Here is a 20706-nt window from a genome sequence, read left to right as displayed (position 1 = left end):
TATGGTCGTGACCAAATTCATATATCCATAGGGACCTATTTATGTGGAAATATCAAAAGAAACTGCCCAGAGATATTTTCAAGAAATTCCCGTGTACTAACCCCTTCGAGAATACGTTAAAAACTCGAACTTCATTATATAGGCTACGATTCAGTCCCGACTACCCCAAATATGGTCGGAACAAATTCATATATCCATAGGAACTCATTTATGTGACAATATCAAAAATATCTGCCCGATAATATTTTCAAGAAATTCCCGTGTACTAACCCCTTTGAGAATTCGTTAAAAACTCGAACTTCATTATATCTGCTAGGATTCAGTCCCGACTGCCCCAAATATGGTCGTGACCAAATTCATATATATATAGGGACCCATTTATGTGAAAATATCCAAAGAAACTTCCCTGTGAAATTTTCATGAAATTCCCGTGTACTAGCCCCTTTGAGAATTCGTCAAAAACTCGAACTTCATTATATCTGCTCCGATTCAGTCCCGACTGCCCCAAATATGGTCGTGACCAAATTCATATATCCATAGGGGCCCATTTATATGGAAATATCAAAAGAAACTGCCCAGGGATATTTTCAAGAAATTCCCGTGTACAAACCCCTTTGAGAATTCGTTAAAAACTCGAACTTCATTATATCAGTTACGATTCAGTCCCGACTACCCCAAATATGGTCGGATCAAATTCATATATCCATAGGAACTCATTTATGTGACAATATCAAAAATATCTGCCCGGTGATATTTTCAATAAATTCCCATGTACTAACCTCTTTCAGAATTCGTCAAAAACTCGAACTTCATTATATCTGCTACGATTCAGTCCCGACTGCCCCAAATATGGTCAGGACCAAATTCATATATCCATAGGGACCCATTTATGTGAAAATATCAAAAGAAACTTCCTGATGAAATTTTCATGAAATTCCCGTGTACTAACCCCTTTGAGAGTTCGTCAAAAACTCGAACTTCATTATATCTGCTCCGATTCAGTCCCGACTGCCCCAAATATGGTCGTGACCAAATTCATATATCCATAGGGACCCATTTATGTGAAAATATCAAAAAAACTTCTCGGTGAAATTTTCATTAAATTCCCGTGTACTAACGTCTTTGAGAATTCGTCAAAAACTCGAACTTCATTATATCTGCTCCGATTCAGTCCCGACTGCCCCAAATATGGTCGTGACCAAATTCATATATCCATAGGGACCTATTTATGTGGAAATATCAAAAGAAACTGCCCAGAGATATTTTCAGAAAATTCTCGTGTACTAACCCCTTTGAGAATTCGTCAAAAACCCGAACTTCATTATATCTGCTACGATTCAGTCCCGACTGCCCCAAATATGGTCAGGACCAAATTCATATATCCATAGGGACCCATTTATGTGAAAATATCAAAAGAAACTTCCTGATGAAATTTTCATGAAATTCCCGTGTACTAACCCCTTTGAGAGTTCGTCAAAAACTCGAACTTCATTATATCTGCTCCGATTCAGTCCCGACTGCCCCAAATATGGTCGTGACCAAATTCATATATCCATAGGGACACATTTATGTGAAAATATCAAAAGAAACTTCTCGGGGAAATTTTCATGAAATTCCGTGTACTAATCCCTTTGAGAATTCGTCAAAAACTCGAACTTCATTATATCTGCTCTGATTCAGTCCCGACTTCCCCAAATATGGTCGTGAACAAATTCATATATCCATAGGGACTGATTTATGTGGAAATATCAAAAGAAACTGCCCAGAGATATTTTCAAGAAATTCCCGTGTACTAACCTCTTTGAGAATTCATGAAAAACTCGAACTTCATTATATAGGCTACGATTCAGTCCCGACTAGCCCAAATATGGTCGGAACAAATTCATATATCCGTAGGAACTCATTTATGTGACAATATCAAAAATATATGCCCGGTTATATTTTCAAGAAATTTCCGTGTACTAACCCCTTTGAGAATTCGTTAAAAACTCGAACTTCATTATATCTGCTACGATTCAGTCCCGACTGCCCCAAATATGGTCGTTACCAAATTCATATATCTATAGGGACCCATTTATGTGAAAATATCCAAAGAAACTTCCCTGTGAAATTTTCATGAAATTCCCGTGTACTAGCCCCTTTGAGAATTCGTCAAAAACTCGAACTTCATTATATCTGCTCCGATTCAGTCCCTACTGCCCCAAATATGGTCATGACCAAATTCATATATCCATAGGGACCGATTTATGTGGAAATATCAAAAGAAACTGCCCAGGGATATTTTCAAGAAATTCCAGTGTACTAACCCCTTTGAGAATTCGTCAAAAACTCGAACTTCATTATATCTGCTCTGATTCAGTCCCGACTGCCCCAAATATGGTCAGGACCAAATTCATATATCCATAGGGACCCATTTATGTGAAGATATCAAAAGAAACTTCTCGGTGAAATTTTCATTAAATTCCCGTGTACTAACCTCTTTGAGAATTCGTCAAAAACTCGAACTTCATTATATCTGCTCCGATTCAGTCCCGACTGCCCCAAATATGGTCGTGACCAAATTCATATATCCATAGGGAACTATTTATGTGGAAATATCAAAAGAAACTGCCCAGAGATATTTTCAGGAAATTCCCGTGTACTAACCCCTTTGAGAATTCATTAAAAACTCGAACTTCATTATATAGGCTACGATTCAGTCCCGACTACCCCAAATATGGTCGGAACAAATTCATACATCCATAGGAACTCATTTATGTGACAATATCAAAAATATATGCCCGGTGATATTTTCAAGAAATTCCCGTGTACTAACCCCTTTGAGAATTCGTTAAAAACTCGAACTTCATTATATCTGCTACGATTCAGTCCCAACTGCCCCAAATATGGTCGTGACCAAATTCATATATCTATAGGGACACATTTATGTGAAACTATCAAAAGAAACTTCCTGATTAAATTTTCATGAAATTCCCGTGTACTAACCCCTTTGAGAGTTCGTCAAAAACTCGAACTTCATTATATCTGCTCCGATTCAGTCCCGACTGCCCCAAATATGGTCCTGACCAAATTCATATATCCATAGGGACCCATTTATGTGAAAATATCAAAAGAAACTTCCTGATGAAATTTTCATGAAATTCCCGTGTACTAACCCCTTTGAGAATTCGTCAAAAACTCGAACTTCATTATATCTGCTCTGATTCAGTCCCGACTTCCCCAAATATGGTCGTGACCAAATTCATATATCCATAGGGACCTATTTATGTGGAAATATCAAAATAAACTGCCCAGAGATATTTTCAAGAAATTCCCGTGTACTAACCTCTTTGAGAATTCATTAAAAACTCGAACTTCATTATATAGGCTACGATTCAGTCCCGACTACCCCAAATATGGTCGGAACAAATTCATAAATCCATAGGAACTCATTTATGTGACAATATCAAAAATATATGCCCGGTGATATTTTCAAGAAATTCCCGTGTACTAACCCCTTTGAGAATTCGTTAAAAACTCGAACTTCATTATATCTGCTACGATTCAGTTCCGACTGCCCCAAATATGGTCGTGACCAAATTCATATATCTATAGGGACCCATTTATGTGAAAATATCCAAAGAAACTTCCCTTTGAAATTTTCATGAAATTCCCGTGTACTAGCCCTTTTGAGAATTCGTCAAAAACTCAAACTTCGTTATATCTGCTCCGATTCAGTCCCTACTGCCCCAAATATGGTCGTGACCAAATTCATATATCCATAGGGACCGATTTATGTGGAAATATCAAAAGAAACTGCCCAGGGAAATTTTCAAGAAATTCCAGTGTACTAACCCCTTTGAGAATTCGTCAAAAACTCGAACTTCATTATATCTGCTCTGATTCAGTCCCGACTGCCCCAAATATGGTCAGGACCAAATTCATATATCCATAGGGACCCATTTATGTGAAAATATCAAAAGAAACTTCCTGATGAAATTTTCATGAAATTTCCGTGTACTAACCCCTTTGAGAGTTCGTCATAAACTCGAACATCATTATATCTGCTCTGATTCAGTCCCGACTTCCCCAAATATGGTCGTGACCAAATTCATATATCCATAGGGACCTATTTATGTGGAAATATCAAAAGAAACTGCCCAGAGATATTTTCAAGAAATTCCCGTGTACTAACCCCTTCGAGAATACGTTAAAAACTCGAACTTCATTATATAGGCTACGATTCAGTCCCGACTACCCCAAATATGGTCGGAACAAATTCATATATCCATAGGAACTCATTTATGTGACAATATCAAAAATATCTGCCCGATAATATTTTCAAGAAATTCCCGTGTACTAACCCCTTTGAGAATTCGTTAAAAACTCGAACTTCATTATATCTGCTAGGATTCAGTCCCGACTGCCCCAAATATGGTCGTGACCAAATTCATATATATATAGGGACCCATTTATGTGAAAATATCCAAAGAAACTTCCCTGTGAAATTTTCATGAAATTCCCGTGTACTAGCCCCTTTGAGAATTCGTCAAAAACTCGAACTTCATTATATCTGCTCCGATTCAGTCCCGACTGCCCCAAATATGGTCGTGACCAAATTCATATATCCATAGGGGCCCATTTATATGGAAATATCAAAAGAAACTGCCCAGGGATATTTTCAAGAAATTCCCGTGTACAAACCCCTTTGAGAATTCGTTAAAAACTCGAACTTCATTATATCAGTTACGATTCAGTCCCGACTACCCCAAATATGGTCGGATCAAATTCATATATCCATAGGAACTCATTTATGTGGCAATATCAAAAATATCTGCCCGGTGATATTTTCAATAAATTCCCATGTACTAACCTCTTTCAGAATTCGTCAAAAACTCGAACTTCATTATATCTGCTACGATTCAGTCCCGACTGCCCCAAATATGGTCAGGACCAAATTCATATATCCATAGGGACCCATTTATGTGAAAATATCAAAAGAAACTTCCTGATGAAATTTTCATGAAATTCCCGTGTACTAACCCCTTTGAGAGTTCGTCAAAAACTCGAACTTCATTATATCTGCTCCGATTCAGTCCCGACTGCCCCAAATATGGTCGTGACCAAATTCATATATCCATAGGGACCCATTTATGTGAAAATATCAAAAAAACTTCTCGGTGAAATTTTCATTAAATTCCCGTGTACTAACGTCTTTGAGAATTCGTCAAAAACTCGAACTTCATTATATCTGCTCCGATTCAGTCCCGACTGCCCCAAATATGGTCGTGACCAAATTCATATATCCATAGGGACCTATTTATGTGGAAATATCAAAAGAAACTGCCCAGAGATATTTTCAGAAAATTCTCGTGTACTAACCCCTTTGAGAATTCGTCAAAAACCCGAACTTCATTATATCTGCTACGATTCAGTCCCGACTGCCCCAAATATGGTCAGGACCAAATTCATATATCCATAGGGACCCATTTATGTGAAAATATCAAAAGAAACTTCCTGATGAAATTTTCATGAAATTCCCGTGTACTAACCCCTTTGAGAGTTCGTCAAAAACTCGAACTTCATTATATCTGCTCCGATTCAGTCCCGACTGCCCCAAATATGGTCGTGACCAAATTCATATATCCATAGGGACACATTTATGTGAAAATATCAAAAGAAACTTCTCGGGGAAATTTTCATGAAATTCCGTGTACTAATCCCTTTGAGAATTCGTCAAAAACTCGAACTTCATTATATCTGCTCTGATTCAGTCCCGACTTCCCCAAATATGGTCGTGAACAAATTCATATATCCATAGGGACTGATTTATGTGGAAATATCAAAAGAAACTGCCCAGAGATATTTTCAAGAAATTCCCGTGTACTAACCTCTTTGAGAATTCATGAAAAACTCGAACTTCATTATATAGGCTACGATTCAGTCCCGACTACCCCAAATATGGTCGGAACAAATTCATATATCCGTAGGAACTCATTTATGTGACAATATCAAAAATATATGCCCGGTTATATTTTCAAGAAATTTCTGTGTACTAACCCCTTTGAGAATTCGTTAAAAACTCGAACTTCATTATATCTGCTACGATTCAGTCCCGACTGCCCCAAATATGGTCGTTACCAAATTCATATATCTATAGGGACCCATTTATGTGAAAATATCCAAAAAACTTCCCTGTGAAATTTTCATGAAATTCCCGTGTACTAGCCCCTTTGAGAATTCGTCAAAAACTCGAACTTCATTATATCTGCTCCGATTCAGTCCCTACTGCCCCAAATATGGTCATGACCAAATTCATATATCCATAGGGACCGATTTATGTGGAAATATCAAAAGAAACTGCCCAGGGATATTTTCAAGAAATTCCAGTGTACTAACCCCTTTGAGAATTCGTCAAAAACTCGAACTTCATTATATCTGCTCTGATTCAGTCCCGACTGCCCCAAATATGGTCAGGACCAAATTCATATATCCATAGGGACCCATTTATGTGAAAATATCAAAAGAAACTTCCTGATGAAATTTTCATGAAATTTCCGTGTACTAACCCCTTTGAGAGTTCGTCAAAAACTCGAATTTCATTATATCTGCTCTGATTCAGTCCCGACTTCCCCAAATATGGTCGTGACCAAATTCATATATCCATAGAGACCTATTTATGTGGAAATATCAAAAGAAACGGCCCAGAGATATTTTCAAGAAATTCCCGTGTACTAACCCCTTTGAGAATACGTTAAAAACTCGAACTTCATTATATAGGCTACGATTCAGTCCCGACTACCCCAAATATGGTCGGAAAAAATTCATATATCCATAGGAACTCATTTATGTGACAATATCAAAAATATCAGCCCGATAATATTTTCAAGAAATTCCCGTGTACTAACCCCTTTGAGAATTCGTTAAAAACTCGAACTTCATTATATCTGCTAGGATTCAGTCCCGACTGCCCCAAATATGGTCGTGACCAAATTCATATATCTATAGGGACCCATTTATGTGAAAATATCCAAAGAAACTTCCCTGTGAAATTTTCATGAAATTCCCGTGTACTAGCCCCTTTGAGAATTCGTCAAAAACGCGAACGTCATTATATCTGCTCCGATTCAGTCCCTACTGCCCCAAATATGGTCGTGACCAAATTCATATATCCATTGGGACCCATTTATGTGGAAATATCAAAAGAAACTACCCAGGGATATTTTCAAGAACTTCCCGTGTACTAACCACTTTGAGAATTCGTCAAAAACTCGAACTTCATTATATCTGCTCCGATTCAGTCCCGACTGCCCCAAATATGGTCGTGACCAAATTCATATATCCATAGGGACCCATTTATGTGGAAATATCAAAAGAAACTGCCCCAGGATATTTTCAAGAAATTCCCGTGTACTAACCCCTTTGAGAACTCGTCAAAAACTCGAACTTCATTATATCTGCTACGATTCAGTCCCGAGTGCCCCAAATATGGCCGTGACCAAATTCATATATCCATCAGGACCTATTTATGTGGAAATATCAAAAGAAACTGCCCAGCCCAGGGATATTTTCGAGAAATTCCCGTGTACTAACCCCTTTGAGAATTCGTTAAAAACTCGAACTTCATTATATCAGCTACGATTCAGTCCCGACTACCCCAAATATGGTCGGATCAAATTCATATAGCCATAGGAACTCATTTATGTGACAATATCAAAAATATCTGCCCAGTGATATTTTTAAGAAATTCCCGTGTACTAACCTTTTTGAGAATTCGTCAAAAACTCGAATTTCATTATATCTGCTACGATTCACTCCCGACTGCCCCAATTATGGTCATGACCAAATTCATATATCCATAGGGACCCATTTATGTGAAAATATCAAAAGAAACTTCTCAGGGAAATTTTCATGAAATTCCCGTGTACTGAGCGGACTCGACCGATTCAGAACGGGGTATATCGACGAGCAGTATCATTGAGAAGAAGAAAGATGATAAATATATGTGGACTTGGAATTTGAATTTCTAACCTCAAAACTTGAATCTGATAAATTGGGTGCGTTGACAAGTAATTAACAAGGGGTGGTTGTTGAGAGTGAGATCGTAGATGATGATCCGATGTTGGCCATCTTTGATTGTTATAATTGTAGTTTTGTGTGTGTGTTTTTGTATAAAGAAAATGGACTGACCTCCTGTTCTTGGTCATCGAGGAGATCGAAGGGGTTGACGTAGGAGAGCAGATGCTCGATTATTACCCAAAAGTAGATTATTTGTATGTGTAGATGAAGGGGAAAGGTTTAACTTAGACACAAAGAAGATTAGATGCTTTTGTTTTGTTTGTGAAGATAATTGCGATGATCTTCACTTCATTCTTTTAATCATTCAATTTCTAACTATTTTAAATTTTCACCAAAAATCTATCAAATAAATGAATTATTATTATTTATTTTTTTGCCGAAAGGAAATACGATTTCATTAATGCTTCAAATCGTTAGATATTACATGAGATAAACCTGGAATTACATTCTTATGGTTCCAACTACGATCAGCTAAAGAACTCGTGTTTCTTGCTAAGAAGTGAGCCACCGCGTTCGCAGATCGTTTAACAAAATTGAGAGTCACAATATGACCTCGTAAATCCGACAAGTGCTATTTTCACTCATCAACAACCCTGCCAAAGTATGACAGGCTAACTAGAGAGCTTCTGATGGCTTGAACAACTACCAAGCAATCAGTTTCCATAGTCACTTCCGGCCACCCCTTCTTTTTCACCCAACTAAGCGCCTCCCTCACTCCAATAGCCTCCGCGAGCTCAAGGGCTACCAACCCTTGTCTGCAGGAGGTGCTAGCTTCTATCAACTTTCTATCATGATCTCTAGCGAGCATGGAGAAACTAAAATGCCCAGATTCCTCAAACAGAGCTGCATCAGTATTAACCTTAACCGTGTTTATCCGAGGTAGTTGACAGTGCTCATTGCCGTCTGCAGGGGTTATAAACCCAAAATAATTATCAAACAACCTGTCTTGTGCATTCTGCCATTGCTAAGAGAGAGAATAGCTGAATTAACTACTGTTGTTGCTTCCGAGCTTTTTTGATTTCACACTATATTGTTCCTATTATTCCACAGCGACCAACACACCATGCTTAACACCTTCAGTTCATCAGAATTATGATTCTGAAGCTTTTCAGAGAACCATTCTGTAAAGCTCGAACCATTATAAACACCTCTCATGAATTCTATTTTTTCCCAACACAGCTTCCGAAAATCACATGAAACTAATGCATGAACAGCCAACTCATCCGATAAATTACAGACTGGACAAAGGCTACACAAATCAACACGTCTTAAAATAAGCAAATCCTTTGTAGGCAAAATACCGGAAACTGCTCGCCACAAAAGATGCTTGACTTTTAGCGGAACTTTTAAATTCCATAGTTTACGCCAAAGACCGGAGTTATTTCCCGAATGTTGAACCTCTTTTTGCTCCCTGATCATAGAATATGCACTTTTTACCGAATAAGAACCCATCTTCTCATGTCTCCAGTACCACGAATCCTCCTGATCCCTCTGCACAGGAATAGAAAAAATTAAGTTTGCATCCCTATTCGTGAATATATCCCTAATTAAGTCCACATCCCACCCTGCATTATCTGTACTCATCAAGGAAACAACAATTTTATCAACCAACGCAGCATGATTAGTTTGAATAAACAGGTTTTCAACCGAAGGAAGCCACAGGTCTTTGACAATGGAAGTATCAACCCCATGACCAACACGACGTGTTATACCAGCTTTTAACAATGACTGAGTTTCAAGAACACTTCTCCACACGAAGCTTGGGTTCGAGCCAATCTTTGCTGTTAGAAATGTGCCGTGAGGATAATACATGGCCTTGTACATTCAACTAACCAGACTATTTGGCTTAGTAATCAGCCTCCATCCTTGCTTACCTAAGAGAGATAGGTTAAAATCATGCATGTCTCTAAATCCCATCCCGCCTTTAGATTTCTTTATACACAATCTGTTCCAGCTCATCCAATGGATACCCTTATCATTCTTACTTGAAGACTTCCACCAATAACGACTCATAATCCTTTCCATGTCCTTGCAAATTTTGTTAGGCAAAAGAAATATACTCATAGCATAAGTGGGCAGGGCCTATGCTACGGTTTTGAGCATTATTTCTTTACCATCTTTTGATAGTTGCTTCTTATCCCAGCCTTCAACCCGATTCTGCATACGATCCACACCTGGTAATTCAGACTTCCTGAGATTAATAGGCGTTTTTTGTTGATCTTTATTTTATTTTATCTAAAAAGATCATAATTCTGTATACTTTTTAAGGTCGGATCCACGTCGTCCAGAATATGGCCCAAGTTTTATTTTTATTTTTATTTTTTTTGTCATAATCTGCCCAAATTTTATTTAAGTGATCAGAGTTAGACCAAAAATCAAGTTACATGTCATGCAAATAATTTAAAAATCAAGTAGGAGAATAATTTCGAAATACCAGATCTAATAGATAGATAATCATCGTAAAAATTTCTTAAAGAAGCATGTAATATTTTTTGCCAAGGCTCCGCACAGTCTTGGGATAGGCTCCAGACAGTCTTAAGAGCCAAAACTTGGCCCCACCATTGTCCCACTTAGACCCAGTCTAGGTCCATCTCGGGGTCCATCCCCCGATCCCGAACCCCTTACCATTCTACTTAATCGCATTAGTTTGTATATTAGTAGTTTGTATTAGAGTAGGACTCTATATATATATGCATGTTCCCTAACTAAAGTTCAATTAAAGACCATCTATCATATTCTGTCAAAAAAAAAGATCGTCTATCATATATTTATATCAAATTAATTTGATCTAAAATTAATTTTAACTATCAAATTTTGATTGAACAATCGACTGGACAAATTAATATCGGTATAAACGTTTCATATATAAATTATGTTGTGTTAGCTGAAGTTGAATAATAAATTGTCCATATAACAACTTGAATCATGTATTATTAACTTTATTAGTTGGTTTTTAAAATAAATTTATATTTATAAAATTATAAAATCAAATATATTATGCAAAAAATTAAATTAAAATTAAAATATATAATTTTAAAATAAATATTATAATTTATGGGCCCGGCTTTTATGCTACTTTCTTGCTAAATTCAGAATATCCCCTCAATTTTCCTTTCAAAAATACAAAAGCTTGGGAGACAGAGAGAGTGTGTGAGAGAGAGAGGCACATTCTCCGAAACTCACAACATCACTCTCCTCTCTCCCTCTCCCACTGCTACAGCAATCCTCTTCTCTCCTCTCCTCTACCTCGCTTCCTAATCACCCTTAACCATGTATCCTTCATTTTTTCCACGGTATTTTCGCTCCCTTTTATTTTATCTCTATATGCATGCTTCACTAGTTCTGGATTATTTTTATTTACGTGGGTCACTTTTATTATGATCAATATGCTAAGAAATAGACGTGTAATGATCGATTGATGCTCTGTTTAGAATGTTTGGGCCTATTTAAGTGTGTTGATTAGCTTCATTTTGTGGGTTTTTAGTCTGGTTATGATTTGTCAACAGTACTTACTATATAATGCAGTACTATAAAGTATAAACCCTTGTGGAAACTTCTAGAACCTCGCAAAATAGAAACCCCCTTTTTGTTTTCTGTTAAAAGAATAGTAGGTGTTAGGTTTCGGGTTTCAAAGCATTAGTATTTTATCGTGCATTACTCGTGTCTTTTGGTATGGTTGATTTCTCTCCAAGTATGTGGAGAGTATGGAAACAAAGTCATGCATTAGAGCATCTCTAACAGTGTCCTAGTGTGGTTCCCTAAATATATAATAAATAATTTAATTTCTAAAAAGTGATGACTCTCTATTGAATGACAACTCTAACAATAATCTCAATATGTGTTCCCCATTATTGATATATTATTAGTATAATATTAAATTCAAAATCTATTAGTAAAAAAATAATGTAAAAAATGTGAGAAAGAGTATGCAAAAGATAATTAATGGATATTTAATCATTACAAATCAAAGAGGAATGGGTTAGCCATTAACTATTTATGAGAAATGAAAGTGGATTGTAAGAGTTTAGGGAATGATTAGGACTCTGCTGGAGTGGGATTTGTACCATATTCCTCAAAATTATAGTTTAGGACATTTAGCTAATCAGTTGGAGATGCTCGTAGTCATTACTTATTATCTTTTGGTATAGTCGATTTAGTTGTGAGTATACGGAGATGGGAGGAGGGCAATAAATTTGACTGTGTTACACGGAGAGGAAGTGGAAAGAGTTTGCTTCTAGAGTAATAGGCTATCACTGAATTATTATTATCGGCATTAGTGTTTCACTTGTATTTAATGGTCTTATAATGAATATTATTTTCTTAATTACTCATGTCCATCGGCACTTGGCATTAGCGGAGGCACCAAGTGCCAAGTGTGTGCCTTTGAGTACGGGGATTTTTATATTGAAGTCTGTAGTATAAAAATTTATTATTGGAATTTGGAACTTATGTTGTTACAATGTATAACAATGCCCCATTATGTGTTTAGTTTGATTTGAATATGCAGGTTTGATTCCCATAATATCTTCTGATTTTTAGCCACTGTAAACCAATGTCTTCTGTTTTAGTAGCCACCAATATGTACCTTAAAGTCATCTGGTTTTTTAAAGAAAAAACGTAGCCACCAATATGTACCTTAAATCATCTGGTTTTTTAAAGAAAAAACAGTTCAAATCCTCTCTAATTATGTTTTTGGAGCACCCTGTATTATTTCCATGGCTCCTCCCCTGTTTATTGGTATAGTATACGAGAACGAGTGAGGTATTTTAATGCATGCAGGTAGGGATTGTGCCACTTAGTTTTTGGGTTGAGCTATGAAATACCTTAAGTTGTGGAAGTTGAGATAAATTTCTGCTAATTGAACACGAATGGTTAAATTATTTGGTCAATATTTGAATGCTCATTGTACAATTTGTTTGTTAAAATCATCACTTGAATTTTGATGTATTACTGATAATTACATGATACTATTTGCCAAGGCTATGTGGAAAACATTTATATGTAGATATTTATGATAATTGTTTTATTTTCTAGATTAAATATTCTCGGTTGAGTGCGGTCTAACCTGAAATGGTTTGTTTTAGCTCAACTTCGTTGCAATACTTTCAGACATAGGAAGCAAGTAATACTTTGTGAAAATTTGGTGAAAAGTTAAAAAGTATATATTTATACTTAATTATTTTGCAGTTATTACTCAAATTTTGAACTATTTTAGTATCTCACCATAGTATCAGGTTGTATAAAGTTATCGTAGTATCTATACATGATTCAAGCTATATTGCAAACTTTCTTAGAACTAAAAACTATACAAAATTGTGGAATCAGATACAACTATATATAAATATGTGTGTGTGTGTGTGTGTGTTTATGAATTCTATTAATATTTCAAAGAGGTGGAATATAATATATTATTTTATTAATACCTCCTATTTTAAGAGAGTTGGTTACTTAACATGTTTCAAAGCATATGTTTTGCGAGACGGGTCTCAGGTTTGAACCCTATTTATATGAGTGCATCTAATTAAAGCCTTCTCGGACCTGGTACTCAATAAAGATGATACATATTATACAAATATACGATTCATCTGGTTTGTGCATAATGTATATATAAACCTGAATTTCAAGTAATTTGCAACATTCAGATCAGTTACTTTATATTTCAATGCATGCTTGCATAAAATCCAATATCATAACTTATGCATGCTTGCATAAAATCCAATATCATAACTTTTGGTTGTTGGTCTTTGCACATGTTGAAGCTAACGTTTCCAATTAATTTACAATTTTTTACTTATATTAGCACTCTACGTACTTTTTTCAAAAGTTCACACTTGACACTATTTTACCCTATTTTTTTCTGCTTTTTAAATCTTTAATAGTTCATATCATGTGTATAAATACACATCCAAATAAGCTAACAGATTTTAATCAGATTTTCAATTTTAATCATGCACCCAATTCATGCCCAGAATATTTTTAATTCAGATTTTGGATTTCGGATCGGTATACCTAATATCCAAATCCCAAAACGGGTTTGAAAATTAAATCCAAATCCAAGTCAAAATCCGACAAATCAGGTTGGGTAAATCCAAATTTTCAGGTTTCGGATCAAATATCCGTCGGATTGGATTATTTTGTCATCCCTATCCTTGTCGCCCCTGTCAAAACCCACCATTTATTCAATCTTAATAAATGAGCTATAAGTTACCGAAATTGTGTATTGTTTCTTAAAAAAATTTATGAATTTAACATATACCATATTAAGTTAATATGGACAACCTTTGGAACAACGAAATGGGGACTAGAACATTGGAACAAGAGGGGCAACTTTTAAGAGGGTTTATCTATACTATTTTATTGTTTTTACATTTCTCCTTTGTTTAAAGAAGTGGATTTTGTCGGAAGTTGTAAAATCTTACTCCTTGCCTCAATAGAATCGCTAGAAATCCTACCAATTTTCTAGCATCAATTTTTTATGTGTTAACTCGTATCAATATTATTTCTTGTTTTTGAACCTTTATTTATTCATATCGTGCGTTACAAATACAAGCGTATACAACTTTACCATACAACTACAAATGATAACTTTTTAAGAGTGTGCATCTGTACTAATTTGTCGTTTCCACATTGTTTCTCCTATAAAAAAAAGAATATTATTATTTTTACTCGCTCCTTCGTTTTTTGCCTCGACAGAATTGCCATTCCGAATTTTACCAATTTTTAAGGTATATTCTAGTTTTAATATGTATATGTGTTAATTCGTATCAATTTGTTTTTTCTTCTTAAACCTTCATTAGTGTATATCATGCGTTACAAATAGAATCGTATGAAACTTTTATACAGCGATAAATGATAAATTTTAAGTGTTACTCTATACTATTTTTGTCGTTTCCCGTTACTTCTATTAAAAAAAGTATATTATTATCTTTGGAAGTTGTGAATATCTACCCCTTCATTTTGTGCTTCAACGGAATCGCCATTCCTAATTTTACCAATTTTTAAATATCAATATTTATCAGTTAATTCGTATCGAAATTTTTTCCTATTTTTAAGCCTATATTAGATCATATCATGCGTTGCACATACAATCCTATGAAACTTTTTTACGACTAGAAATTATAAATTTTTAAGAGTGTCCCTCTGTACTACATTTGTCGTTTTCCCACTTATTCCACCTATAAAAATAGTTTATTATTATTATTATTATTATTATTATTATTATTATTATTATTATTATTATTATTATTATTATTATTATTTCGAAGTTGTGAATATCTACCCCTTTTGTGCCTCGACAGAATCACCCATTCCCAATTTTACCAATTTTCAAGGTATTTACAAGTTTCACTATTTATATTTGTTAAATCGTATTGATATTTTTTCCTCTTTCTAAACCTCTATTAGATCATATCATGCGTTACAAATACAATCGTTTTACAGCTAGAAATAATAAATTTTAAGAGGGTCCCTCTGTACTACATTTGTCGTTTTCCCACTTATTCCTCCTATATAAAAGTGTATTGTTATTATTATTATTATTATTATTATTATTATTATTATTATTATTATTATTATTATTATTATTATTATTATTATTATTATTTGGAAGTTGTGAATATCTGCTCCTTTTGTGCCTCGACAGAATCGCCCATTCCCAATTTTACCAATTTTCAAGGTATTTACAAGTTTCAATATTTATATTTGTTAAATCGTGTCGATATTTTTTCCTCTTTCTAAACCTTTATTAGATCATATCATGCGTTACAAATACAATCGTTTTACAGCTAGAAATAATAAATTCTAAGAGGGTCCCTCTGTACTACATTTGTCGATTTCCCATTTTTCTCCTATAAAATAAGTGTATTATTATTGTTCAGAAGCTGTAACAGCTCTGCTCCTTGGTTTCGTGCCTTGACAGAATCGTCATTTCTAGTCCTATCAATTTTCAAGGTATTTTCTTGCGTAAATTTATACATGTAAATGTTAATCCTTCACAAGATCTAGTATGTTACTTGCAAGCCTCATTGTCAGGTTTTCTGATTCCGGTTTTTGGGTTATTGTGTTAAGATATTAAAGTTTTTGGCCAATTGAATGATACATGTCATTATTGATGTTGTATACCTTTTCAGGATGTTGATCAAATGTTTCTGTATCAAGAAAGCTTCATTTTTATTTTTATTTTTATTTTTATTTTGAGTGTGATTAAGAGGACTTGCTATAACCCCTTGCAAATTTTTTCAGGAGATGATGCTTCTAATACCCGATTTTTTTCATAAATAAGAAAGAGATTATTTTAAGTTTCACAACAGTACAACTTTCTTAATGCTTCAATTATGTTCATAATTTTTTGTACAGTACTAATTTGTGCTTTAGACTGGCAGTAAATGTGGATATGGCATCACACTTACACATATACATATATATTTTTTCGTCAAAATGGTCTGTTTATTTCCTTACTTTATGAGTCTGTGGTATGGGATTCTTTTGTATAATTGTTTACTATGTATGTTATGCAGATGACAGTTCCAGGAGCAACTCATTTTGATCCAATGTTTTTCACTACTGAAGCAATCGGAAATGCCTTTGTTGGCCAGTACTATTATGTACTGTGCAACTCCCCAGGGCTGGCTCCTAAATTTTATAATGAATCTAGTATTCTAAGCCGACCAAATTCGGATGGCATTATGACATCAGTGACTACCTTGAAAGTAGGTCCCTTGATTTTATAATCCCTTTATAATCATTAATCGATCGACCTTTTCTAATACTTCTGTATAACAATTTGTTGATTACTTGTTTCAGGATATTGAAGAAAAATTGAAGTCACTGAATTTTGTGAATTCTTTGCCACAAATTGAGACAGTAGATGCTCAAGACTCTTATCATTCAGGGATCATTGTTGTTGTCACAGGTTCTTTAAGTGGAACAGATAATGTGAGGAGGAAATTCACTCAAACTTTCTTTTTAGCTCCACAAGAGAAGGGGTATTTTGTGCTGAACGATGTTTTTAGGTGTGTCGGGGAAGCTGAGCAGTTGGAGATGTACTCCAAACCAGTTGATTGTGATAATGAAAGTTCTCCAACTGCTCCCTTGGTGTCTACTACAGGTTTCTAATTTCTGTCCCAATTCTTCTTATAGTTTTAAGAGTATTAAGTTTGTACTTATTTATAGTCACAAGTCTCACAATATCCACCATTTGGATGTTTTTTCTTTGATTTAGTTCTTCCTTCTGTTACCTTGGTCTCTGAAAATGTTGAAAGTGTAGCTCTGAATGGTGAAGAGGAAGCTTGTAATCTCTTGGATAAGGAGAAAGAACCTGAGATGATAAAAGAGACTTTTGATGAACAGACAAATACTACTGTTCAGGATTATAAAGAAACGGTGAACAGCTCAGATTCATCTGGAAATCTGAAAGAAGTTAAATCTTATGCATCAATGGTGAATATATGCCCATTACATGTGTGTGTGTGTGTGTACATCCATATATATTATAAGTATCTATTTTTTTGTTATACCATGTTGTACTTTTTTCTATTCCCATGTCATTTATATGTTTCATTTTCAATATAGGTAAAGGTACCAAAGGATGCTGCAAGTGGAGGTAGTAATTTAAGGTGGACTCCTACTAAAACTAGTCCCAGAACACTTGGGTCTACAAATCTTTCTGTTGAACCAACTGCATCACCTCTAACCAGCGATATTGGTCCCCAAAGTACTAGTCTTAAAGGAGGTAATAGCTGCTTATAACATATAGATTGTAATGGTTGCTTCTAAGTTATTTATCTATGACATATTTGTTGGGCTCTTGTATGCTAGCGTGTTTTTAAAATATATTTTTCCAAGTAAAAGAGGCAGATGCTTAGGCGGTAGTTAGGTACTTAGGCCTGAGTAATCTTCTGATATGTGTTACAATTTGAAATAATAACTTTATTCGATAGTTGATAATTCTAATTTGAATATGTCTACTCTACTCCAGAAAAGAGCTATGCTAGTTTCTCACATGTTATTTCTTCTACATATAGCTAAAGGGCATTCCATCTACATACGGAATCTGCCTTTAGATGCTACAGTGGTCCTCGTTAGTGAAGAATTTGCAAGGTTTGGGCCTATAAATGATGGTGGTGTACAAGTCAAAACTCATAAGGTGCATTTCAGAATTTGTTGGTATATTCAACAAATAATTTTGATATTGCTCTCATCAACTGTTTATCTCTAAATAATTTCAGGATTATGGATATCGTTACGGCTTTGTTGAATTTCAATCTTTGGACTCCATGCAGAATGCAGTGAAGGTACAACAATGACACTTCACTTTTGGTTAGGGTCTAATTATAGTCTTTTAGCAGTTGCTATGTATTTCCTCTGTATCGGGAACTGGTGGCTAGGATTACAATGATGATACAGATTCTGTTTTTATCAGCATATTACTTTTATGTAATTATATAATGAGGTCACGTGGGCATGCATGACATCATACCCAACAACATCAGCATTCAGCCAGTCATCCACTTCATTATTTCACCTTTCTGTTTTCCTCTTTGTGAGTCTCTGTTAATACACAGGATCCATAGTAAATATATACTATATTACATTTTTCCTTACAGTTACAACTGCTGCAACCTTCTTGTCACAGTTATACAACTGAAGTCAAACCCATGTGACTCAAGTCATTATCACCCACGAATGCACAATTTGTCTATTTGACATAATAAACACTGCAAAGTTTGTATATGTTCACCATAACCATCATCATTGGTGTAGATATTACATAGTACCAAAAACATTATAACCATCTTAGTAGACTCCGGTGGCAATTTGGTATATAGAAATTAATGAAGAGTGTGCCAAAGGTGATAGATAATTACCACCACCGTCATAACTCATCATTAACAAACCCATATAATGACATATAATTAATAGTTTATTGAAGTTGAGGGATGTTGACGATGAAAAAAAATTTTGCCTCAGTTCTTGACTACATACTGATTAGTGTGTGAAATGTGTTTGTGAGGCTTTAGTAAAGGGGACCAGAGGTCGAAATATAGGAGAGATTTAATAGACTGCTAGATTGTGTTTGTTTGTGCTTTTAGTCTAATTTGTGAATTGTATATATTTTTTATATGGTCACGTAGGCCGAGTTTCTATGTACTTATCTGATATTATAATCATCTAGTATCTCAATCTATTGGAGCTTCTTATTCTAATTTGCTTAAAATTTTGGAAATATGTTCATCACTTAATAATTAATATTATACACTGAGTTATAGTTCCCTAATGAAGTTTCTATGGTTAAAATTAGATTATTGAGGGGAAAAATTGGTAAATTATCTGTATTCTTTACCTATAATGTTCTATGTTCGATTATGTTTGAAAGCTTCTGGGCCAACTGCAGATTGCATATTTATTCAAACTGCAGTCGCTCCATGTTATTTGGTTTTCAGCTAGTGATGTATACTAATGACGTCTCAATCCTGTCCAGCGTATCACACCCAGTATCATGATGATAATCTGTGTATCTTCTGCAGGAATCACCTCTTAAAATTGGGGGACGTCGTGTTGTGGTGGAGGAGAAGAGATCTACTATTAGAGGCAAGTTGTATTCTAATATTTTTCTTGTAGAAAAAGACCTGAAGCTAACTGATAGTTTTAACAAAATTGAAACATTGCTTGTTCACAGTTGGAAGCACCACCGGAGATGGTGAGAGGTTCATCTCCGAGAGGGGTATATTTCAGAACAGCAGGTTTAGGGGAGATGGTTACTTTGGTGGCAGGGGATATGGCAGGAATGAGCTTAGGAACAATGGGAAGCTCACAAGCCGGCCAAAGAGTAACGGTGGAAGATACACTGAGTATCGCTATCAACGTGTGGACCGGAGTTGAGTTGGAGAACATGGTAGTCTTATGAGGAGTAGATTAAACTGGGTTGTATTGGCTCTGACTTTTTGTTAGTCTTGAATATTTTAAATTTCCTTAAGTCTGATGTGTTCCTTTCTCACAAACTTAGTAAATGGTGGTATGCACCTTACCCGCTCTTACATTCTTGAACGGCATGAACATTTTTCTGCTGTGGATGCTTTGAATTATATCGCTGGCGCAATTATGTGAACCTGATTAGATACTCATATATGAAGAAATCCTTTGATTGGCATTTAGGGCATTTTGATGAAACGGGATTTGCTGAAAACAATATCCTATGTTTGTGTCCTTTGGCTATGAAATCATTTTTCCTATATAAACAAATGTTACTTTTTTATGAGCTTAAACATTGTAAGTTTGTAGAACATCTCAAGATCAAAAGGGCAGATGGGGTTCTTGAATTAGTTGCTGCCGATAGGCCTCCTAAATCTTAAGATTCAGACAGGAGACTAGCGACGAAAGTGACAGTCCATACTCCATAGTCTTCTGCTCCTGAAAGTAAGCCGGCTTGCTCTGCTTTTTTTTAGAAGTTCAATTACTCAACTATTGTTAAAAGCTTGTTGTGATTGTGAGGAGGATGTTGTAGCTTACAGTATAACAGCTATCGCCTCTTAAATAACTAAAGGGCTAAAATGGTGTCACTAGTATTAAAGACCATAAAATTACTCTCCAGCCACATCATGCACATACTAACCTTTTTTGAGCCAGCAATTCCAATATCTGATAGGGGCT

At 35.2% G+C, this 20706-nt stretch overlaps 1 protein-coding gene across 2 annotated transcripts; it reads left to right on the top strand.

Moving 5' to 3' along the window:
* Window positions 1-11168: 11168 nt before the first annotated feature.
* Window positions 11169-20206, top strand: LOC108225588 (nuclear transport factor 2). 2 transcript variants are annotated; one of them, XM_017400493.2, is made up of 10 exons: window positions 11169-11351; window positions 15936-16008; window positions 16575-16766; window positions 16861-17164; window positions 17324-17496; window positions 17629-17788; window positions 18081-18202; window positions 18285-18350; window positions 19584-19647; window positions 19736-20206. In XM_017400493.2, exons 1-10 carry the CDS (start codon window positions 11329-11331, stop codon window positions 19936-19938), a joined length of 1380 nt encoding a protein of 459 aa, XP_017255982.1. In that variant the 5' UTR covers window positions 11169-11328; the 3' UTR covers window positions 19939-20206. The 2 variants fall into 2 exon arrangements, with proteins under 2 accessions (XP_017255982.1, XP_017255981.1); XM_017400492.2 differs by having other exon boundaries at window positions 11170-11351; window positions 17279-17496.
* Window positions 20207-20706: the final 500 nt, after the last annotated feature.

Source organism: Daucus carota, chromosome 6 (genome assembly GCF_001625215.2).
Source record: "Daucus carota subsp. sativus chromosome 6, DH1 v3.0, whole genome shotgun sequence".
In the NCBI taxonomy this organism is placed as follows: domain Eukaryota; kingdom Viridiplantae; phylum Streptophyta; class Magnoliopsida; order Apiales; family Apiaceae; genus Daucus; species Daucus carota.
This window is presented reverse-complemented; position numbering and strand designations above follow the sequence as displayed.

Excerpts from the sequence above, each read along its gene's own strand:
- LOC108225588 (XM_017400492.2), top strand. The coding sequence starts at position 11,329 with ATGTATCCTTCATTTTTTCCACG. Across the intron at positions 11,352-15,935 it reads TATCCTTCATTTTTTCCACG|AAGCTGTAACAGCTCTGCTC; the intron begins GTATTTTCGCTC and ends ATTATTGTTCAG. Across the intron at positions 17,789-18,080 it reads AAGTACTAGTCTTAAAGGAG|CTAAAGGGCATTCCATCTAC; the intron begins GTAATAGCTGCT and ends TTCTACATATAG.